Here is an 18,433-nt window from a genome sequence, read left to right on the forward strand (position 1 = left end):
ACCGCAAGAGGAACCGACGTGCCAGCAGAGAGGCTGGCTCCCAGGCAACAAGAGCTGCAATCCTTCCACAAATCAAACCCTGGTAGAAGCACATATTAAAAAAGGGAACACAGCTGTGCGTGGCACACGATACCATCTCAGCCCTTGGCTGCCTTTCATCTAACACAAACATCCCCAGAGGAGCTGGTCTGTCAACATTTTGAGACCAACCGTGATGCGGAATCAGGAGGACAGGAGCCCCAGCCGGCTGACGAGGCCACCCCGACCTCTGCCGGGGAGCCGCGGCAGCAGCCACCGCGGCAGCAGCCACCACGGCAGCAGCCTCGGAGCCCCGTCTCGGCTGCTGCGAGCCCGACATTTCCTACGCACCCTGGATGATGCAGGAGCCCCGAGAAGAGAACACTGCCCAACACAGAACAGACTACACCGCCCGGCTCTGTGCCAGGGACTACAGGTCAACCAGCTTCCACCCTGAAGCAGCAGCAGCGGGCTGACCAGCAGCAACCCCCTGGGCAGTGGTATCGATCATCCCGTAAAAGTAAATTCATCAGGCCAAACGGGTCAGGAGCAGAGACGATGGATTTTTCTGTACCTTTTAAGCTGACCACACTCCCAGTTTAAGATGATTTAGGGCTGCGCGTGCCTTTCGCACCGCCTGCAGCCTTCCTGCTTTGCGGCAAACACAAGGCTGGTTACGCTCGTACTGCAGCGCGCTGTTTGGGCCAGGGGCTGTTAAACTGCTGTCAAGAGAATCATAGAGTCATTTAGGTTGGCAAAGACCTTTAAGATCATTGAGTCCAACCAGAAATAGTACTAAGTGGTTAAAAAAAAAAAAAAAATCAGTCAAGACACTACACCTCAGCAGCCAAGGTGGCAGCACCTCCGCCCCAGCTGCTGACTGTGGTGACTGTCCGCACTCCCCTTTCACACGCACCCTTTCACGGCAGCGTGTGAAGCAGTAGAGTTTCTTTCCATCACAGCTTTGCCCTTATCTTGTCCCCACCTGGATACCACAAGTGAAGGAAATTAAACCACAAGACTGTTCAGCATGACGGATTTAATCTAAACGCACACGACTGGAACCGATGTAGCTCATCTTCACTTGGATACAGGAAAAACAGGAGCTGTTAGGCAGTTTGGGAGCTCTAACTGCACTCGAGCCATGCCATGGTTTTACACTCCGAGTGAAATCTTCATGCAAAGCTTCAGTTTACAGACCAGCAATTTCAAGACTGACAGATATGAAGAATACCTTAAATGTTGTTACCAACCCACATCCAGGATGCAAAAACCATCGTGAACCTTGGAATCTCCAGCTAGTTTTCCGAGTAAGCATTACGGAGCTCACCGTTAGGCAAGAAGTCAAGCTAGCATCACCTACTAAGCTCACCCAGGCTGCATTTCTAATGCTGGTATTAGATGCCAGTGACAGAACGAGGCCCCGGCCCTCACCGAGACACGAGATGGTATGGAGCACAGTCGCAGGTGGCGACCTGCAACTTCCAGCAGCATCTGAACACTTGACAGGTGTGTTACAGTGAGACGTGGCGAGCATCGCCTCACCCCGTACCGCGGGGCGCATTTAATTTGAACAGAGTTGCACCACAAGACCCAAGAGCGCTTTTCTGCAATGCGAGCGTATATAGCAGGTACTCAAGTTAAATACTAAACAACAAGTTGTAACCAAAACTTTAATCCCAAGGATCTCACAAAAGACATTTTACAAGTGACATGAAAATTCTTGTACAGTAAAGAAATGTTTAATTCATAACTTTTACAATGTACCATTACACACTCAACACATCCACTCCAGTTGTCAGTTCTGCTGTGTATTTGGTCTATTCAGAGGTTCTGGAATAGATGGTCAATCAACAATCATCTATTTAAGAAGTACTCTAGTCACATCAAGTACAAAATTAACTGACCCTATGGCTAAAAATTTATATTTCACATAATATAAAGTAGCTCAGTTCCAGGTAATGGAAGTCAGAACTAGAGCTCTGGATAAAACTGCAGCTCAGTCATTCCCTTCACATGCCACTGGCTCGACGTTCCTGACTATTTCCAAGAACTGTACTATGAAGCATCTACGTCTTGCTCTGCACAGACGAACGCCGCTCATGGCCACGCTTCTGCAATGAACACATCTTCATTGCACGCCTCCTTCCAAAAGCTGAATCCCAGGAAAACATACCCCAGCGTGTCAGGACCAGAAGCATTTTTCTATCTATGCAAGACAAACTGCTTACCATTCAACACAAACAAAAAATCATGTATAATGGTACATTGTAAAGTGATTAATATTACAAATCATATGATCTCCTCAGAACCATATACAGATTCACATCTTTACATTTGCCACCTGTTACAAGATACAAGGAACAAAGCAAGTTCGACAGCTAAAACATTTTAAAAATGCACCAAGCTTTATGAAGTTTCAAAACAAAACAATGTTCTGTACATACTCCTCCTGCCCTCAGATCTAATGACTTCCTGTACACAGCTCCTTCTCATAGTCCTATTTCCTCTCGTTTGACCTGGAGCGACTGAAGAAGAAAAGACATGTTAGTATCCAGGTGCCAAAAGCAGCAGATTTTGCTTTCAACCCCCCAGCCCAAATCAGTAGATGGTATTTAAGCATTTAAAAAATACTATTCATTTAATAAAACTGGGTATTTAATTCTCCAAGGTAAAGAACCTCCTAAGACGCTAGAGATGATTCTCCACCACAACCTTCTTCAGCATTACCAAGACATGGAAACTATCATTTTTACAGATTTACTCAAAATGCATAGCCACTAAAAGACTCATCCTACCTGCGAGACCTGGAAAAGGAACGAGAAGGCTTGTGGTTCCTCTCCCGTGAGAGTGATCTCTCTCTTCTTCTGTCTCTGGAGAGGGACCTGTTAAGATTACAATGCAAGATGATTACAGAGCCACAGCAAAGCTGAAGTAGGTTAACAAGGCTATCTGAAGAGCTTCCCTTCAGGAAGTTACGGTTTTTAACTGTTCAACCAGGGGCAACCTGTTCAAGATTATGATATTAGCCTTTCCTTCAGGTAAGAATAATCAGCTGGAGCCACACAACACGGCTTTACAGTGTTGTAAACAGGCATCTATTCCTTTGCAGCAGTTTCAATCCGTTCAGAGTCAGACTGCAAGCGACAGTGCCTCAGCTAACGCGGCGTGTCCACATATACTTATGCATCCCTTACAGCAATGCAGCATCCTATGTCACAAGAACGTAAAAATCGCCTGTGACCTCCGGAAGCTTCAAAGATCCTAACACAAAACTGCATTACACCGCTGTGTCATTACCACCTAACACTTTGCAGTATGCAGCAGCAGAGCATGCTCACTGCGTTTCTTATCATCTGTACTTGTGGCTCTCAGTATCTGGAGGAGTAGCACATTAACACAGAAACCTTGTGAAAAACTGGCAGGAACCTTGGGCAGCTGCAGAACAGGAAAAACTAATTACCTCCTTTCTTAATATCCTTCAACTGATAACCCTGGAATCTCAAATAGCCGTGTAAATATATTAACTCCAGGCAAGCAACATGACAGAAGCAAACCCATTTCTCCATTTTACCGAATTACAACCCTGGAGTCTATTAATGCATACAGCCCCAATGTTAAAGCTGTTTTGGTTCACGTCTTTCTAAACCTCCTGGACAAAACGGTCCATGCTGTAATCAACTGATGCATACCTGCTGCGGCTACGAGAAAAGCTTCTCCTTCGTGGTGATCTAGAACCAGAAAAAGAAATGTGAGGCTTTTTATCAATCCTTTTAGCATTAATGGGGTGAGGCATTTCCCAACTTGTCAAACTCACTGTTGGGCCCAGGGAACGTGCCAAGAATAACTGGCATCCATCATCCAGTAAAAGGCATGGAAAGATTAGGCAGTAAAACAAAGCTCAGTGTGAACAGCACGTTTCCAACCACGAATTCACTTTAACTAAGAATGCTTCATAGCAGAGTTGTCCAATGCAACACTTTCCATTTCAACTAAATACACTGCCCAGAACACCACACCAAAGTCCCACAAGTGGTTCCAAAAAAAATAGCACAGACCAAATGTTTTGGAACCCATGCAAGCCAAAAAGGTCCATAACAAGACATAAGAGATACCAAGTGGAAAAAAGTGAAAATGCGCTCAGTGTAAATATTGATAATGCCATTAAGTGCTACATTAGAACTGCATATTTGTGATTGTCATTTTTAATGCCATAGAGTGTGTTTAGACTATTTTCTTAAAAAATAAAAAATAAAAAAAATAACCTTAGCTCGGCCCAGTTCATCCCAAAAAGTAATTGTTTTAAGTTTTGAAAACTGTTAGTAAAACCATTTAAAGGTGATAGGATTTTTCTGGCAAGGAAAAGCTAAGTTTGTTAGAGCTTTATTAAAAATTTAGTTTGGCATCTCACATGCAAATATACTGGTTTTTACGTTATTCACAGTGTAAGAGCTTCCGTATCACCCTTAAAAGTTTTCTCAAGCAACATATGTACGTTACCACTCAATTATGCACAGCCAGCCTTTGATTGAGAAAAGTAATTACTTATAAGCCGCTTACTCCTTATTTTAACCAGCAGTAAACTGTATAAGCAGGAAAAACTTACTAGTTTTTGGTTTCAACAAGCTAGAAATGGTGAGGTGAGGCTGCCGGACTGACTGCCAAGAAGAATTTGCTGAAAAGGTTTTGCCAGATGTTGCGTTGTATTTAGTTGGTTGGCGAAGGGGGTGTTGTGGATTTTTCCTGCTTTTTTGTTAGCCGAAGGCTGCTGCTGTAGTTGTTGTGAAGACATTTGGTAAATAAACAGCTGAGCTGATTGGCCGGGAATGTGTGGGCGGTCGAGGTGGCTGCTGCCGATTTGGTTAAGGTTGGAGAGAAGGCTGAGAGAAAACAGCATGCTCGGGAACCAAAGGGCGGTGCAACCTGACGACTGGCCATGCCTGGGTCATGTGAAACGACACCAGCCAAGCTGAATGGGGCGCGCTGGTCACATGACGCTGAAAGGGCTAGTTGACTGGCTAATGCAGACTCAGAGGGTGGTGAGAAGAGACATGATGGTGACTCTGTAACGGGTTCATTTTTATTAATAGATGGACCAAAAAGCATAAAAAAAATGAAAAACAAGCCATCAGTACAACCATCTATTAGCTAACAAATACTCCTAATGTGTTATTTTTCAACAGCAAAAGGGTAAGCTTGAAACCCTGACTCGTGAGGACTTCACTCACCTGCAACAGGTAAATTCAGTCCTGCAAAAACCACGTTGCAGACTTAAACCGCCAGACAAGCTAGTCTGGGTCCAAGAACGTGTCAGTTACCAAAAATCCTGCTATATTTTAGAGCTGGGTTTGCAAACCTCAAGTGACAGGATCGTCACACGACGTTTTAATTCCAAACTAACACTACGGTGTAAAGATTCTAGATGTTTAGAGCAACTGTTACTTCATCTATTATTAAACAGCTGCCTACTTGGAAAGTATTTAAATTGTGCAAACAAAGCGGAGAAACACATCTGTATGGAAATGCTAAGCTGCTGTATGTCATGTTTTGCCATTATGGAATAAAGGAAAGGAACAGCCTAAGTTGAAGTATGGGGAAGAAAGGGAAAGTGTGACTAGAAGATGAGCAGATTTTAGGAGGAATGAGGATAAGTCCAGGATAGAGGGCGCTGACTACCAACTTGCACAGTGACCTAAGGACAAAAGCCAACATTCAACACAACTTAAGTTCACCTCGATTTTGTGGGGTTTTGGTTTTGTTTTTTTTTTTTAGCATTTGCCATCTCCAAATTGTGATCAGATAGATGAATGTTATCCATCAACATGCTTTTAAAAAGCCTGCTTCTAGGATGCTAAGTGGTAACAGTGCCAACAGCTCTATGAGTGTACTTTGACCTAGGGTACCTGCGACGAGGAGGAGGACTTCTTCTGCGATAGTCGTCTCGAGGACGCCTGCCCCAGGATGGAGGTGGACCACGGTTCCGACTCCGTTTCTCACCATTGGAGAGCTCCACTCTGACACGACACCCACAGAGGGTTCTGGGAAAAGAGATTGACATCAGTCAGCATTTCCAGGGACAAGTCTGCATGCAGAAGAAAACCTACAGAATCGAGAGGGGGAAGAGGAATAGACAAGAGCAAAAACATTCTGGCTATACACGTTAGTCAAAGTACACGGTATTCAGAGTCTAAAAAAAGTAGACTCCAGCATGACAGACAAAAGGTTTGACCGCTTCCGAAAGCCTGCCACGCTATTAAAGCGGGCAGAGAAGGAACCAAGGAGAGTCTCACTGATCAGTTTTGTCTCTTTATAGTAACCCCATCCTGAATTTAACTAATGCGCACCAAGAGGTCCAAGTCATGTCTAACTTGGGAGTCCAACTCTAAATTGTAAAAATTAACTGTCCCAATGCTATTCCTGCACTATTAAGAAAGACTACCCTTACATCACCGTACAAATAAATATTGCATAACAAACGTGTCAAGTCCTTGGTTTTGCCAGTTGAAGCTTCCCAATTTAAACTGTATCACCACCCACAATCACTCTTATTTTCACCAGGCAAGCCAAACACGCAAGAAGCACATTTTACCTTCCATCTAGTTCTCTTACTGCATCAGCTGCATCTCGTGGATCTTCAAATTCCACAAAGGCAAAACCAGGAGGATTTCTTGCCACCCATACACTGCGCAGTGGTCCATAGTAGCCGAAAGCTCGCTCTAATTCAGTTTTGTTGCCATTGTTTCCAAGGTTACCCACATAAACCTTGCAGTCCAGCGGACAAGAGTCACGATGCATTGCTAGGACAAAAAAACCCCTCATGTATATTTAACACCCAGCAAGTGTTTATTCACTTACAAGGGAAGTAATTCTGTTGGTTGCTTTTCCCAGAAACTTCAACAGTGATATGACCCGACATGATAAAAACATTAACCTGTGTGGAATGGGCGGGGGGGAGTGTTTAAAATCAAACAGAAAAGCTAGTTGCTATATTGTAATCGTGATTAAAATTCACTACTGCAGGGAATTTCGTTTACTTTTAAGGCCCCCAACTTGGAAGCGGGATGCTTCTCCCCTGCCCCGGGCTTAGAGCGGGGGCCGGGCCTGCAGGGGGAGCGCTGCGCGGGAGAAGGGCTCCATTGTTCTCGGAGCGGGATTCGGGGGAAAGCTGCACATGCCGGGGGGAAAAGCAGCGCCATCTCCGGCAGAGGCCACGCCGGGAGCGCTAGGGGAATCCCTCCAGCGCATCTCCTCAGCGCTGCGTGCGCGGCCTGAGGAACCAACGCTCTCCCGGAGCGCGTGGGAAAGGCGCCACACCACCCCCACGGCACCTCCCGCCCAGCCGCACCTCGCCTCACTAGCCACGGAGAAAAGGCGGCGAGCGGGCTCTTCCAGGCAATCCGTGGCCTACGCGCCTTCTCCCCGCCCGGCTTTCCTCAGCGCAGCGGCAGCCACCGCCCGCGGCCCAGCTTTACAAAATGGCGGCTGCTCTTTGTTTGCCGCCACCGGGGCCCGCCGCTTCCATCCGCCCTGCCGGGGACCGAGACCGCGGGTGCCGCCTCCCCCCCGCCCTCCGAGGTGAAGATCCTCACCGATGCTAAGAGGGAGGGCGCGCGAAGGGAGCCCGCGCTAAATTCGTAGCCGACTCGACCCTCAACGAGACTCCCGCTCCGTTTTTCCTCACTGGACAAAATGGCGGCGGGCTCCTACCCCGCCCGCCATTATATACGGGGAGTCCGCTCCCACGTGACTCCACGCAGCAGCAAATGAGAGGGCGCCGTTCCGCTGATTGACAGCTCGCCTCATCCCGCCGCCTCCGCGCGGCCCCGGGCGCGCGGGCGGGCTTCTGCTCAGCGACAACGGCGGGCGGGAGCCCTGAGGCGGCTGGTGGTGCCGAGACCGTCCCCTCCTCTCGCCCAAAATTTCGCTTTAGAAACTGATTATCGAGGGAGACTTCAGGTCCCTGAAATCAGGAAACTGCAACGCACCCAGGGGGGCTGTTTTGCTGGCTAAAAGTAAAAAGGTTTTGTTTTCTCGTTGTGCGTCTCTGACTCGGTGGGATACATTCGGGCCATGTTTTTTAAGCATCATCCTCTCATCATTAGGGTTTTACATATATGAAAGCTTCGATTCACTAATAGCCATTTCTCCCCGTGGGCAGGGGCTTTAAATAAATGTGTTGCGCAAACTGGTGTTGACCCACAGTTTTTGGTAAATTTTCTGTTTGGGCTTCTGCCTGCTGAGGCACAAAAGAGGGAAGTGATTTTTTTCAGCACTCAACAGAAAACGAGAGGATTTGAACTGAGGAATTTTAGTTACAGAGGGCATAATCAGTGGTGTTGACGTGCTTTACTAAACTCCCATTCATTTAGCTAGGATATACGAGTTTTAACAAAAGTTAAAAAAATAACTTGCTCCAGAGGGGTTGCCTCAGACAACAAACCTCTTGTTTGGGGTGATCAGGTAATACGAGAAACCCATCCAGGGCTGCTGCTGCAATAACTTCCCAAAATGTCACTTCGCAGCCATATCTGTAGGCTGTGTTTAATCCAGACTTCACGTTTTTGACTCGGGCCAGAGAAGACAAATTTATCTGGCACAAGTATAATTCATAATACTTTGAGTAATAGTATATGTGATAAGGCATTTTCAGCACAGATTAATGCACATGTACTGTGTTTTCCAAGCAGGAACTGTGCAGAGGATGGGGCATCCTCAGTCTACTAGAACTGTACCAGCATGTAAAAAAAATTACTGGAATTAAAGACAACCAGCTGGCATAATTAATCAGAATTTTCCAAAATCTTTTGCAGCATCCCTCATTATTTTTCAGAGCCTCTTCTCAGTAAAATCCTCCCAAGGGTCAAAATTGGTCAAGGGACAGAAAAACAAGGATTTTGAGGTAACTGATGCTCTAAAGTATCTTTATCATGTGTACAGTTATCTGACAGTTACCTGCTTTTAATTAATCTAATGCACTGTAATCTAAATTAGCTGATGGTTAACTTCCTGAGGCAACACAAACAAAGGAAATAATTTGAAGCTTACTTGGGGCTGTTCAGCCATTTCACTTCTGACTTCTTTGAGATGGTGATTTCCCATGCTCGTCTCCCTTCTCGATTGGCGTTTGCAACATTAACTAGACCCTGCCTCATATCACATAATGTACATTTGAAACATGATTTAAGTTTTGCAATAATGACTATATAAAAAAAAAAAAAGAAACCAAAACACACCAAACATTAGTTAGAGCAACTCGGACAACCTTGTAATCTTAACAAGATGTTTTAACTTCATCAAAGTTACACATGACATATGAAAATAATTATAGATGACAGACTTGGCAACAAAGGATTTATTCAGAAGTAAGTTCACCTCCTGCAAAATAAACACGGCATTCAGCACACATCTAGGACATACTACCTGTTCTATTCAAGGCACTTCTTATGTGGGCTTAGGCCCATCACCATGCTTTATATATCACGTACTGTAAAAAGCATGTCATCCAATTTCAGTTTGCTTTTGGCATTATAAAGAAACTAAACGTGGCACATAACTGTGACAAAAGGCAGAGGTCAGAACAGAGGCAACTGTATTCACCCAAAAACCCAACCTATTTCCACAGTCGGTTTTAGGACGCCCCAACACAGCCACACAGCACTTCAGTAATTCAAAAGTCAGCATTTTGATTGTCCTCCCAAAGATGATACCCTGAAACAGCTCTGAGCAGCACTATATGTGTACATATACACATATATGAAAGCTACATTGTTACATTACTTTCTTCCTTATTCCAAGTTTATAAGACAGTGTTTGAAAGATCCTGATGCATTGCAACTCTCTTGCTTTCACACTAAGAAAATGCCATTCGTGTCCCGTATTTATGAGACGTACATAACTTTTACATTCATTGGCTCTTCCACGAAAGGAAGGAGTACATTGACCTTACAAACAAGACCAGATCTACTTTAAACAGGTGGGCTAGACTGAAAAGGCACCTAATGCCCGCACAATTACAGTGGAGCACAGTTATCTATGGGACCAGAATCCATGACCACACTGTCATGAAGTGTTATATTCAAGCTGCTATCATTGTTTCTGAGAGTTAAATCTCACATAAGAAAATGAACATATTCTAGCCATTACGATTTGGAAGAAAGCTCAGCCATGTGAGGCAAATTTAAGGGATACTTCGGGAGACAGACAATAGTTACTGAAGAATACTTCTATCAGCAATGGGATCTCTTAGAGTTGCTCCTCAAGCGAACCTAGGCAACATTAACAAAAATACTTATTTACTGGCATGCTTCTCTCTACAGAAAGGTCTTTTGCAAGGAAATGTCATTACAAGGAACACAACAGGAACTGGTCTGAGGGGACAGGCCTCTACTTCAGTCAGAAAGCTGACTGCACACAGTCATACCTCAGCTAGCTGCTTGTGAAGTTCTTGTGGATTCAATCCATTTTCACATCCTGCCAATAGACTAATCTTGATGAAGGCTATTTTCTAAAGAAACAGTGACTTACACTTGCCTGATCTTCAGATATATTACAACCAGCTTGCGTAAGCTTATTCCCACCACCACGACTGCTCTTCTGTTTACAGGGTACAAGTCCCTGTTCCTTATTCCCTCACTTTTAAAATATATAAATTTTTACACTGTGAAAGCTTTTAGCTGTGCCTCACACCTCAAGTAAAGGGAGAGTGAAACAGCAGACTATAATTTATACATCCCAGACCTAAACTAAGACACACTCAGCATCCAGCGCAGAAGCACAGCATGCCCCCAAGATTCAGCACTTGCGGGTTAGTTAGCAAGAAGTCCATTTATTTGAATGACACGTCATTTGGAGACTCTTAGTTCCTCAACCTTCATCCCCATCTTTCCAGGTGTGAGCCTTCTGCCACTGTTGGGGTCCCACCTCCTTCTGCATCTTTTACACCTAAGAGCTGGGTGCTGATTACAACCCTAGACCCTGCTGCTGGGAGCCCCAAGACCTCTGCATGGTGGCAGACTGACGCACCGCTCTCCCTCAGGGCCACTACACCATTTGCTGGCACTATAATGAAATCAGAAATCCAGACCAGCTCTTGGGCCAATTTTGGTCCTTTAAGAAATACCTTCTTGGTCCTACAGACATTAGCGACTGGACACCCCCTCTAGCATGAAGCCTTCTAGTCTGGGGACAAGATAGCTGATTCTCAGGTAACCTGAGGGCTCCCCTGCTTCTCAGGCAGGATTTAGGGCTGCCCCTGAGCCACAGCCCTCCACTCAGCCGGGGTCAGCCCCTACCTGCCCACCTCCTCCCCCGGCCCGGCCAAACCAAGGTGTGGGCACCAGATGGCGGCATTCTCCTCTCGCAGGGGCAGATCCCAGGGAGCTCCTCTCCAGGGGAGGCAAGCCCCATGGCACTGGGGGATAACTCCTCCTTTTATTTTGGTTTTGCTCACTCGAGGTTCTCAGCAGACTTCTGCAGGCATACTGCAACCCTGTCGAACCAGGGATATGCTCAGAGAGCCCAGTGGGTGTTACAGAAGCAGCTGAAGTGACCAGAGGCTTTGTCTCAGCTTCACCTGAATTTGCTTTGCACACAGAAAATAGTCCATCTGGAGACTATTTTGGGAAGGAAAGAGAAAGAGTCAACCCCAGGCTTGGCTCCAGGGCAGGTTTTGCAGGACAAAACACTTACCCTTGCTACTGTGTTCAGATAGAGCTGTGAGTCTCAGGCACTTCTATAAATCTGGCTTGAAATCAGTAAATGGAAAATTAAAACAGTGAGCCTGACTCACTGCTGTTCAACTCCAATTTTAATCCCCTGGAAGATGGGAGTTCTCTCTGGGATGATGTAGTTCACAGCGGACTAGGGGCCAGGATTTAGAACTGCCCGTGCAGTCCAGATGCTGGCCCTGGAGCCTACCTCCCACAAATGCAATTACTTACGCCTCTCCAGGTTGCACAAGACTGTCCCCCCCAGCAATAAGAAGGTGATACAGAAGAGCTATAAGCACCCAAACCGAGGGCAAGCCTGGAGCCTGCTCTCTCAAGGAGCTGAATTTCATCTCCTTTAAATGGTTAGCGAGGTGATGCTGCTGCTGGCTCCTTCCTCCCGGGGGGCAGAGGGCTGGTGATGGCCCCTCTAGTGCCGAGTGATGTGGCTGTAGCGGTGCAAAAGTCTTCGTGGCCTCCGGGTTTGCTGCGAGGTGTCATTTCCTCTGATCTCTCAATTAGGGAGGCCAGGAAGGGCGAGCAGCCATTCATTAGCAGCAGCTTCACCAGCAGCTCAGGGGAACTGTATTTACCATCCAAGTGTGGTCAAACAGTTTCCTTTTAACAGGGCGGTGTCTTTCTTTCCACACACCGCACTGAACAGCTCATATGAATTTTAGTCTGTTAGGCTAAGAGCAGTTACGGGAAAAAAATACACAAACCAATCCAAAAAAACAAAGTCGATTTTTACATTAGAGAAGCACGAAGCCTTCTGGAGCCCACACTCCTGTTGCTAGTGAATAACAGAGAACAAACAGCACGTGGAAAAAAAATCATCAGATCTGTCTGTCCGTCTCCCTACAAATAGAGGATCCCTTTGATGCAGTACAGTCTTTGTTTAATTACGTTTTCAAATCCCAGGCAAGAGGATCTCCCTTGCCCTAACGAGGCTATTTGCACATTTGCTTTCCTTTCTGTTCCCTCCCCCCATCCCTTCTTCCCCCTCAACTGGGCCTCCAGGCTTTCTCTTTCCTTTTTCTTTCATGCTCTGCAGCAAGCCATATTCCCTTCCTCCCCCACCTGGCTCCCTGGGGAGAGGACTGGAAAGCAAAACAAAAGAATCACTCACTGGGAAACGGTGATTTGCACAGCCCTCCTCGCTCAAACGCTCCCACTGAAAAAGGTGATTGAACAGCAAAGGCACCCTCTAATGCGAAGTCAGGCCTTAAGACCAGGAAAAGCCGGAGGGTGGGAGTGAAGGCTTTGAAACCAAGGCTAAAACCTTTGATGGCTCCAAGGGTGCTTGGAGGGAGGCCCCCAGGCAAGCAAACTCCAATCAGCTGGGTTTGCTGGTTACTTCCCTGGAAAAATGGGCTCTTAGTCTGCTTTACACTGTTCAGGGCTCTTCCAGAGATTATACCAGCTAAAAATATCACCTGGTAGTCCTGTTGGTACAGTTTCTCCTTGTGAAATTAGTAATGTTCCCATCGTAGTTAGAAATGTTAACTACTATGTGTGTGGCCGTGGTATAAGCTGTGCAATCAACACATTTTGTATTTCCTTTAGAAATATTGCAAACCATGGAAATCACTCCCTGCAAGCATCTCTTCCCGACTGCGCTGCTAGTGCCAGTAAGTCTTTGCACCAGATGCTTCTCAAAGATATATCGTAACTTCAGCACAGTCTGTCCTCGCATACACCTCTCAGGGAGATGTTACAAAGTCACGTCCAGGGTTATTTTGACTTTTCTAAGTCCTTGGGTGGAAAGAAATATCCAGTGGAAGAGCGTAGCCATGGCAAGGCGGTTTGGCCATTACAGAATGCTTCAAGCGCCCATTTACCGATCCCATGCCAGCGTCTCTGGCCTGCCTGCAGTCACTCGGATTAATGTGATATTAGTTCTTCCAGAGGAGATGCCGGTAACTGCATTCAATCGAAAACCCATTATATAATGGAGACTCGAAAAGTTCAAGGATGAATTAGACCAGATGTTTCGGACAAGACTTTGGCCAATGCTTATTAGTCCTTGAAGACGTAACTAAGAAACCTTGGTTTCACAGGCAGATAATTCAGTGTAACTGCAGCGTAACTGCAACCCTGGAAACTAACATGCGAAGCACGCCCCTGTTTTACCAACATTTAACAAATGTCATCTTTAATTGGTGATACACTTTCTTCTCTTTAATGAGCAACACTCTTCTTAACAATTGGGACTCACGTAATGAAATCAGGAACACTTATTTGATTGCTCTGAAATAGCGGGGCTCAAAATAAGCTGTCATGAGGAATATAATAAAAAGCAATTTGATGTCCATAGAAGCTGCAAGAACAGATGAGGTCGTGCGAGCACTGCTAATAGGGCCTGTCTCCGTTTGGACAATGTGTTTCCATTCACCTGAGACTGGGTTTAACGGGAACGTATGGCTGTGCCTATGTGAAAGGAATCGGTAGCTTCTGGTAACACTAAGCAAATTATCTTGTCAATCTTTTCAGGGAATTTTTCCTCAGAGACGACAAATACATTCACTTTCTTTCATTTTGAGAAATAGGAACTGGTCCTCCTAAGTAGACTAGTGTTTCAGCCTAATGGTCCAGCCCATCCTGCGTATCCAAACGCTACTGAAATTACCTGGTTAGAGATCATAAAGTGAGTATCAAACCTCGCATGGCATCAACTCGTATAGTTTCAAAGCATATCAGAATTTGGCTTTTTGCCTGAGCTACTACTTGCATTTTTATTGCTTAGTCAGTTGATAAGTCTTCTCTGTATCTCCCCAGTTTCCAAGATTTAAAACAAATATGTTTACTGTACAATCAACGGATTTAAATGAAATTTGCACTGAACATTAAAATCCAGTGGGATCTTAATTACCAACTCCTCAGTTAGATTTTCTGTGAATAACTGTCCCATTTTGCTGCTTGTCTGATAACTGGCATTACAGAGTTCATCAGTATTGTTGATTTAGATTCCTCCTAGGCAACTTTAATGTCCTATATGTGAGTCCATGAGGACAGTAAAGGAGGGAGATCTCTTTTGCATACCAGAGACATTTTTCCTGATCAACCCTGGAACAACAGGTTTGAATATCCCTTTTCCATCATCTTGCAGCACAGGAACGCTGTGTTAGAATACAAAGTTCTCACAAAACAGGAGAGACAGCAAAGCTATAAGAAACTGTCCACGAGCTTGTGATCTTTTCCTTAGTCACAGCTGAACAGAACATTTTAGAATCCCAGATTTATTATCGCTGGCAACAAGGAGCTGTCTCATTTCACTGACACGAGAGGAAAGGTCTTAGTCACAAAGTGCTGTAGAGATCATTTCTATTGTTTCTGTGGTTTCTGGGTTGGTATAAAAGAAGGTGAAAGGCACTTCTTGTCATTGCAACTGGAACGTCATTACAAGACGGGCAAGGAGACACATCTGTGCAGATCCAAACTTCACCGTGATCTCTACAAGATCATCAGTAAGTGGATAATGTTACTTTTGTAAGTGGAAGATGCTTTTTAATTAATACATAGTTTACTGTTGATCACAGTAGGAAAGTATAGCTTATCTATTATGTATGAGCAGGAGTTCTACATTAGCATAACCTAAAATATCATACAGCATGTAAATATACACACATTTATATGTATATTTATGTGTATATATCTGTATTTAATACAGATATTTTTTTAATCAGAACTAACACCCATTCGTTATTTCATGTCTAGTTTAATTTGAACATATTGTCCAAGGAAATTACTCACAAATTAGTGGTGTAGACTTACTAAGAACAAGCTTAATTTTTACAACCAAATGTATAATTTGCCTTTCTATCCAGTCATTGACAACTCAATATTCAAGTTAGTATAAAGAAAAGTCATTTGAGGAGATGCTGAGTTTTTTATTAACCCAAACTGCTTCTGCACAAAAAGAAGTATTTCTTCAAAAAATTAGAGGCCTCATTACATGGAAAATATCTTTACTATTCTTACATAAGTTTAAATGCTGCAACTTTTGTTTTGTTGTCCATTGAGGTTTTGACGTAACAATTAATACAGGATTTGCTAGTAAATAACTAAAGGGACAGGCTGGAGCCAATCCTAAAAGCAGGGTACAGTCATTAGTGTAAAAAATGTATACATTTTAGTGACAGACCTGGCAATAAAGGAGCGGTGGGGTTGAAAGGATGGGTAGATAGAGGCGTACCAACACCAGGAGCAGATACATAACTGAATGCAGTTATAACTTAGATGAAAATAATCATTGCGCAATTACCTTTTCTAGTTGTCACTTCCCTAAGCCAGAAATCCACTTCTTTACAGAAAAGAAATCCAGTATCAGTCTAATATCATCCTCTTGCAGTGGCAGATTTGGATGTCAGCACTTGTATTGCTCGTGGAAAAGGTGATATTATTAAAAGACCAAATCCCAGGGCTGTGTACACCTTTTAACTTGATCTGCATGGTCCAGTCTTAAACTCTTTTTGGAGTTTTGTGACAGATTTCTTAGGCAGCAATCCTGATCTTTTTGTTAAATTTCTGCTAAGTTTTTATCAGGAAGGTCTCTTGCCAGTTCTAAATGCACAGGAGTGGGAAGTAGTATATTGAGAGGCAATAGTGGAAAAGGAGATTTAGGACTCTTAGCAAGGAAATGTAAAAATATACTACGGAATCTATTCATCTTTTACTGGTATATGTTACAAATCCACACGTCTGATGTTCTGGGAGGTCCTGGGATGATGTACTATAGTACAATGCTCCGCTTTTACCAGTGCTTAAAGGCTGAAATTCATTTTGTCAGGTGAAAGAAAGAACAGAGAAAAAAAGATTTTTGATCATACCGTCAGCTTCTTGTCCCGTGGAGCAGATTTAAAGAAGAGAGAAAATGTTCCTGCCCCAGAGATCTCTGCAGATGGTTACATTTTTGGCAATTCTTTTTTTTGCCTGTTTTGCAACATGTCAAGTCACTGAAAAGTAAGCAATATCATCCTTTTACTTAATATCATTAGAAGACTGCTTGCCTTTGATTTAACGGGCTGTATTCTCCACTGCTGTCATTTACTCCAGGGCATGGTGGAAGGAAAATTCTATACATTTGATACAGCAACATTTTACATCGCCCTCTATGCAGTATAAATTAGACCAATTGCATTTTTAGATGCGTAACATATACCACATTTCAGTTGATGCTTTTAAACACAGTGTAGCAAACCATGTAAGGATGTTCAACGCAAGCCATGGAAATGGCACATACTAAAGTTCCATATTTAGGTTCCCATTCAGATCCAAATCTGCAGTGGGAGCCTATAGCTGCAGTTAGATGTTATCTAAACAGCCTGAAATCCAGAAATATTTGCATCCCAGAATTAGCCTGCCCTCCTCAGTCAATATTTGGCTCAAAATTTTTGATACATTTGAAGAAAGTAAGGATTTGTTTTCATTTCATGGACACCACTTAGTGTGGTGTTAAATTACTCCTGACTTACAGCTCTGGAAGGAAAGAAACAAATCCAACAATCCTAGAACACTAAGGTCAGGAAAAGGGAACTTCTGGTATTTAAACCTCTGACAAGAATCCAAATTTGGGAAAGACCAAATCTCTGTAAGAGCTCTTTAAGCCTGCTAAGGTCATTTTGTCACTGTCTCCCCAGTTTGCCTTTTTTTTTAAAAAAAAAAAAGAAGAGATTCAAGGTATACCTGTTGGGAATGGCACAGTGTTTCAGCTTCCCATCTTCAGGAACTGGCTGCCTGGCTGCCTCCCAGGCTGCCCGAGCTAGCCTGCGTGGGAGTGCTCACGCTGCGGGCTTTGCAAGGGTCAGGCTGGCTGTGGGCACCTACTAGCCTCGCCTCAGGGCTGTCCTCCACATCATGTGTAGACACCACCAATGCTCCTCTCCCAGCTTAGAGAAGCATCCAAGATTGATGGATGCAAATCAGCCACATTTGAAATAGGAGCTTAGGCTGTACTTGGTTCCTAACTAACTCTTTCTTCCCCTTGCAGTAGAAGAGCAGTGACGGAGCATCAGCTCATGCATGACAAAGGGAGGGCATTTCAAGGGCTGAAGCGCCTGATGTGGCTCCACAATGCCCTAGGTAGCGTGCACACAGCCAGCAGCAGGGATATTTCCCTTTCAAATGCCATGTGGGATTCACAGAAGAGCCAAGATCCCTCAGATCTCTACAACAGCCTCAACAGAGACGAGACTTCAAGCCTGATGAAGCAGCTGCTGGAAATGACGGAAAAAGAGAAGGACTTCCCCCCGTTAAAGCAGCTGGATTTGCTGCAGTATGTGAAGACCCCAAAGGGTAACCGGAACCCACAAGACCTTTTTGACCTTCAAATCAAAGAGCTGGGCAACAAGAGAAACCCTAGCATCCAGCCACAGAACTTCTCCCACTAGCCTCAATCCAGCTCAGTCCGTCCATTGCTTTAGACACGTGATGTTGTAAGGAAAAGCTCTAGCGCAAAGGTGAACTGCAAAAGAAAAATAATGTCCATTTGTTCCATTAACTACTCCTAGATGTTGAATAGAAACCCTTGCAAGGACCCAGGTTCTCCCCCAAGCAGGCAGTCTGAGTACTGTGATTGTGAGATGGGGTCATTTATCACAGGCCAGAAATCTCTCTTTCCATGGCAGGGCCCTCCCTGTCTGTTACTGGTATCTTAGGGCTGTGGCAGCTCTTTGTAGCTCTTGTAGCCCACACGTAGCAGGAAGTTTGGT

General features: G+C 44.6%; 1 protein-coding gene across 1 annotated transcript; it reads right to left on the minus strand.

Annotated features, from left to right (window-relative positions):
* Positions 1–1,672: 1,672 nt before the first annotated feature.
* SRSF3 (serine and arginine rich splicing factor 3) lies at positions 1,673–7,673 on the minus strand. The gene is made up of 6 exons (XM_050911391.1): positions 7,608–7,673; positions 6,608–6,815; positions 5,922–6,056; positions 3,711–3,749; positions 2,817–2,903; positions 1,673–2,546 (listed from the first exon to the last, which is right to left on the minus strand). The coding sequence occupies exons 2-6, from the start codon at positions 6,811–6,813 to the stop codon at positions 2,519–2,521; spliced, it is 495 nt and encodes a 164-aa protein (XP_050767348.1). The 5' UTR covers positions 6,814–6,815; positions 7,608–7,673; the 3' UTR covers positions 1,673–2,518.
* Between the last annotated feature and the right edge of the window lie 10,760 nt (positions 7,674–18,433).

This window comes from Gymnogyps californianus, chromosome 27 (genome assembly GCF_018139145.2).
Source record: "Gymnogyps californianus isolate 813 chromosome 27, ASM1813914v2, whole genome shotgun sequence".
Lineage (NCBI taxonomy): Eukaryota > Metazoa > Chordata > Aves > Accipitriformes > Cathartidae > Gymnogyps > Gymnogyps californianus.